Source organism: Pteropus medius, unplaced genomic scaffold, assembly GCF_902729225.1.
Source record: "Pteropus medius unplaced genomic scaffold, Ma_sr-lr_union100, whole genome shotgun sequence".
Taxonomy (NCBI): Eukaryota; Metazoa; Chordata; class Mammalia; order Chiroptera; family Pteropodidae; genus Pteropus; species Pteropus medius.
In genome coordinates this window covers 26444440-26450484 of record NW_024344240.1, presented here as the reverse complement: position 1 = coordinate 26450484, position 6045 = coordinate 26444440, and the positions used below count along the sequence as shown (strand labels likewise).

Below are 6045 nucleotides of genomic sequence, written 5' to 3'. Positions count from 1 at the left end.
TCAGTGATCAAGCTCTGTAGATGCTTGGCTCTGTCTTACCTGATGGCCTTTGTGTAGGTTGAGTCCTGCCTCCTTGAACAGATGTAACAGTCCTTGAGGGCAGTATATATGCCTTCCCCTCTGATTGATGGCCACTGTATACAGCCCAGGAGGCAGGCTTTGATTTCCCTTTGAACTTTGTCTCTTAAATGAAGGAGGCAACTTATTTATTGAATTTCCTGCTACAACCACTTAGAAGGGCCATGAACTTCCCCATAAGGATATTATAGCACCTGGGCCTAAAAATGAAAGTCTGACTTGGCCAGACAAGCTCTGATAGGATACTTAGATGAGTCAAGAGATCACAGATACGGATTGCCAGACCCCAGTCTGCTCTCATTTTGGCTCCTACTGTTGCCTTTAGTCATATGACTTAATTTCTCTGGGCATCAGTCATCTATGAAGGCTGGAGTAGTGAGCACAGTCTGAAACCATCTCACTCTCCACCACCTCCATGGAGGATCCAAGTTTCGATGTCAGAACTCAGCTCCAATACCACTGTCTAAGCAGGGTGGGCAACAATCTTATAGAACTGTAGGCTTCTACCTTGTTTACTAAGTGCCTCTTGCTTTTCTCCACAGCAGCTAAGGGCACTGGAAGCATGGAACTGAAGAGAGGAAAGACTTTCATCAAATCCAGCCTGCAAACTTCCCATGAGAAACCTCCAGGCCCAGCAGCTACTGCCCCAGTTAGGGAGGATACAGGCCCTTGGTCAGTCTTGCCTGGAGGGCAGCAGCAGTCCCACAGTGAAAAGGGTCCCCAAGTCAGTTCCAGCACCCAAGGATATAACAGATGTTCCAACAAGGGGGTGCAGCCAGACCCTGAGGAGGGTGCCACAGCCTTCTGTGGGGCCACCTTCAAACTGGTACGAAAGAGCAAGACTCACAACAGTGTGCTTGAGACTAACAGGGTGGTCGCAACTGGGCAACTGGTGGGCAGCACAAGCTTCCCAGAGCCCTCTGGTAACCAGCGCATGATTGATTACCACCACTTTGTGCCCCAGATGCCCTTCGTGCCAGCAGTGGCAAAGAGTATCCCAAGGAAGAGGATTTCCCTAAAAAGACCCAAGAAGTGTTTTCGGAACCTATTCCACATTCGCAGAAACAAGACTGAGAACTTGGCCTCACTGGCAACTAAGGGGAAGAGCCTGTCATCCTCCAGGGGCCCATCAGAGGCTGGAGGGCAGGAGGGCAAAGCCTTCTTCCCCTTGGGTGAAGGACTGGGGCTGGATGGCTTGTGCCAAGACCTATCTGACAACGAGCTCCTGCCTGACTCCTCCTTCGACCTCTGCAGGGCCCTGTGTGAAGATATAGCCTCACTCAAGAGCTTCGACTCACTCACAGGCTGTGGGGAGATCTTTGCAGATGAGAGCTCAGTGCCATCCCTGGAGCTGAATGAGGGCCTGGAGAGCCCAGCCCGGGCATCTCAGGCCCTTGACAGCAAGATTCCCAGGGATCCCTTTCAGGGCAGCATGCCTGCCCAGAATGAAATGTCTGACTTTGCCAAGTTCTGGGACAGTGTGAATCACTCTGTGAGGCAACAGCAGCACGCCCTACTAGGCCCATGGCTGGGGGGCCCGCAGGTGACAGACATAGCCCAACCCAGGCTGGCTTCAGCTGGGCTCCCCGAGCTCCCTCTGTGTCCCTGCAGGGATGCCCCAAGTGGCTCCAAAGCCAGCTCCATAGACACAGGCACCCCCAAGAGTGAGCAACCAGAGTCTGTATCCACAAGTGATGAAGGCTACTATGATGCCTTCTCACCTGGCCTCGAGGAGGACAGGAAGGAAGCCCTGAGCCCAGGCACCCATGCAGCCTCCTTTCCTCGGGACAGCTATAGTGGAGATGCCCTCTATGAGCTTTTCTATGACCCCAGCGAGGGTCCTATTGGCCCAAGCCTGGAGGATGACTTGTGCGTATCTGAGAGTCTGTCAGGGTCAGCACTGGGAGCACCACTGTCCATGTGCAGTTTCCATGTTGGGGCAGAGGAGAATTTGCCCCTGGCACCAGGCCCAGACCTGCTTAGCCAGAGCTTCTTGCAGAGCTCCTGGAAGGGCAAGGAGTGCCTGCTGAAGCTCTGTGACACTGAGCTCGCCATCACCATGGGCATTATCAACTGGCTCCGCCGTGGCCCTGAGCTCCGAACTCCACCTGCCTCAGCCCCTGGGGAGCCCACAACCCCACCCAGGGGCCTGGTGAAGAAGTTGGAAGCTGGTTCCAAAAAGAAAGTACCAGGTCCAGTGAAGCTGGAGGGCAGGGGGGCCCAGGCCTCAGATGCAGGTGGGATCACCGTTGGCTTAGCACCCAGTAGGCAGGAGCTGTGGGTACATTCAGGTGCCAAGGGCCTGCTTGCTGGAGAGAGTCAGGTGCTAGCAGGGGCCAAGGAGGGGACTAGCTTTCTGTCCATGAGACATGGGGAAGAAGGGACACAAGGCTGCTATGAAGACTTGTTCTCTTCTGTGGTTTCTGCAACCTCCACGACAACTGACACTTCCAGTGAAAATAAGGTTCCAAATCTCTCTGCCTGGCCTCACTCCCAGGAGCCCAGGCTACCTGGAAATGTGGAGTGTCTCCAAGATCCCTGGAGGCCAGGCCTTAGAGGGAGCACCCTTGATGCAGAGCCAACCTTGACAGATTGTGTGGCTCAAGTTGCAGCCCTGCAGATCTACCCAGACTGCCCGCCCGACACAGTGCAGCCCCCAAGGCAGGACACAGGCAGCAGGCTCTGCAGTCAACTTCAGTCCAGCGGCCTTGACATTCTGCAGCAGAAACAGCCTAACAGCTTCCCTAGAGCGGCTGCTGTCTGTGACCTATCCTCCTTGGCCAGCCCACTCCACAGCCCACAGAATCAGAGGTACTCAGGCCTTGTCTTGGACCTGAGCCAGCTCAGAGTTGAGCTTGCCAGCCTGGAAGCCCAGGCCTGTGCCTCTGTGGAGGACTAGCCCCTGCAGCTTAGTTTAAGGGTCAGGGAGCAGGCAACACAAAGGGATCAGCTGGACTTGTAGTGCTCTTTGGCCCTGCTGCCCAGCTGAGCCCCTAAGGCCACCTGCCAGGAATTATGGGCCTCACTTCTAACAACCAATGCAAGATGATCTCCTCTGCAATTGCCTCAGAAAGTTGCTGCAGCTTCCTGGCTCATGGAGGAATTCCTCTGCAACCAGCCAGAAGTGGAGGGGTCCCAGGCAAGCCAAAGCATAGAGCCCCACCTGCAGAATGGGCTTGCACTCAACAAGAGCTGCATCTTTGTGTCTACATTCAGGAGAACCTAAGACTCAAATCTCCATCTTTTGTCCCTTACATGAGGACTGTGTTGGGGGGGTAGGGGCGGCAGGACTCAAGCAAGTGAGGCAGGGCATTTTATTGTTGAAGCATCTGTGCCTGAACCCACTAGTTCAGCCAGTCCAGGTATCGGGCAGCCTATGGCCAAGGAGAACTGGGAAACTGACAGCACTCTCATAGTGTGCCTCACTGATTTTCCTACAAGGAAATGAAGAGTCTAGTCCCAAGGTTGTCTGCGAAGTGGCCACACCTGGCTGTTCCTTATACAGCATGTCAGAGAGGAGCTCAGGCTTGAAACTGATGGGAAGGAAACTATATGTATTATAAACAGGAAGTAGAGTGAGCCAATAACTCTGCGTATGAATTGTGGATAATGAATGTGAGTGTGGAGTCCAAGGCTCAGGGATGGGACACTGAGAATGGGTGACAGATTGGATGGAAGGCCACAGATGAACATAGGAGTACCTGCTGGCCCCACCCCAGCCTGCTCTCCACCTCCAGAATGAACAGCCATGATGTGCTTGGAGCTCCAAAGGGCTTCCCTGCAGGAGTACAAAGTAGGACCAACATTATCTCAGCAAGAGCCGTGTACTAGCAGATGCCATGTGTACTGTACAACCTGGTCACTGCTCCTGGCTGACAGGTGTTGGTCAATTATCTGTTACAAATCATCCCATACAAACAAAAATTTCCCCCGACTTATACTCTTGAATAGGAGACGGCAAACTGTTCTTTGGGAAGAACTAATTGATTCTCCACAACACTGCCATTCGCACCCTCTACATCACCATCCTCACCTCCTCCTTCAGGAAAGCCTACCTTTGGATGAGGTTGGACCTCTCTCATTGCCCCCCATAAGCCACAACATGTGCACAGCACTAAACATTCAGAATCATGGAAGGAAAAGGTGGCTCACATCCTCAGGAAGGGCAGGCATCCATTCTGACCAGTGTTGGGACAGTTGTAGTGACCAACCGTCTGTCAAGGTTCTCTATAATTAGATCCCACCTCACTGACACACTGCAGTGAGATGCTAAGGATGGGATGTCACAGGCAGCCCATGAAATTATTTCTGCAGGAAAGGTCAACACAGAAAGAGGATAGGTCAGGTAATGGGGGTGGAATTCCACACTGAGGAATGCAGTCTGACAGCTGACCACAGGTTGGTGCCTTTCCTTTTCTGAAGCTTCATTTTAGGAAAGAAGATGCTCCACAGCCCTCAGTAAAATCTGCTTGCTGGGGTCGATTGTGTACAGCACACAGGCAGCACCTTGTAGGCTCAAAAGCTTATGGCAAGTCTCCTGAGTAGGCTCATCCAGATCTGGACACTGAGGAAGGTCAGGGCCTGCCTTCCCGGGAAGCCACACTTGACCTGTCCTCTCAATCACAACAGTGTTATTGAGACTAGCTATGAACAGGTTGTACATGGAATCTTTCGCTTCATCCCTGCATCGGCCTGAGTGCAGTTGTTATCCTCATTGCTCAGACACGGAAACCGAGGACAAAGTGCTAATGTGACTTGCCCATGGATGTGCATGGCTAGTGAGTGGGATCGATGGGGTTTGAGTCCCAACCCCTGATTCCAAAGGCTCAGCTCTCTACCAACTCTCCAGAACTTCTCTCAACAAGCTCCTGCAGTGAATGCCTCTCTCAAAAGCCTTCATTTCTCCCTTCTTCAAGGGCACAGATGTCTGAGCACCTGCTGGGTGTCAGCCTCATGTCTCCCTGTAAGGTTTAAAACTCTAGGGGCAGGGGGCGCCCCTCACTCAATCATAGCCCTGTGACTTTGTACTGCACCTGAGCAGAGCAAGCGTTCAGTAAATACTTGTTGAAAGAATGAAATATCAAAAAGTTGCACATGGTTTTCTGACTTCTTATTGACCTTGTTGGCTAGCATAGTTAAGGTCTTACCTTGGAAAAATTCTGATGGAGCATTTTTTTGATGTGACACTGACTGGTGATGATGAGGGAGAACCCAGCCAAGCCAAAAGCACTGCGAAGGGCAGGAACTAAAGTGTTCAGGCACAGTCTGGAGAGGCCTAGGATCAGGAAGGCAGAGCCAAAGGGGACCCAAACCATGGTAAGGTAGCAAAAATAACGAGCTAGGGCTGTGCCTACCTAGAAAGAACTGCTGGCCCAGTGGCTCTCAATCTGGGTGTATCTTAGGCAATCCTAGCACCCTGTAGATTCTGATTTTCTGCAATCTTGGGGGAGGTCTCAGATATGACCTGCTAGGTACCTCGCTGGAAGAATGGAGGAGAGCGGTGTGACTTTCCTCTTGTGTCTAGTGGGTCTGAGTCTCCCTCAGCCCATCTCTCTATCCACACCCCGCCCCTCAGGCTGCCCTCCTCTGCAAGTGGGGTCCAGGCAGTGCCAGTCTGACTGGGCTTTGCAGGCTTCAAAGTGACCCACTGAGAGGAAAGAAAGAAGGGAACTATGGTACTAGCTCCTGCGAGTGGAAAAGGCCTGGCTGGGGCATTTTCATAACTCTAGTCATTCCTAACCCTCTCTTTCACACATGGCTGTAGACGTTATAGGAGGTTTTAAACTGTGTAAAGTAAATCCTACAAAGTAAGTTCACTTGTCTCAGCTCACAGCTTTTCCACAAAGCCTAAGTGACTCACCCAGGGTCACACAGTGGTAAGATGGGGGCTGTGATTCATCCTGAGCCTATGTGCTGTGTGCCTTCCAAACTTCTACAGTTGCACTGGGAACTGGAAGTTGCTGGGAG

The 6045-nt window shown here is 52.3% G+C and overlaps 1 protein-coding gene across 1 annotated transcript; it reads left to right on the top strand.

Annotated features, from left to right (window-relative positions):
* The first annotated feature begins 640 nt into the window (after window positions 1-640).
* Window positions 641-2977, top strand: AMER3 (APC membrane recruitment protein 3). The gene has a single exon (XM_039869340.1). It carries the CDS (start codon window positions 641-643, stop codon window positions 2975-2977), a length of 2337 nt encoding a protein of 778 aa, XP_039725274.1.
* Window positions 2978-6045: the final 3068 nt, after the last annotated feature.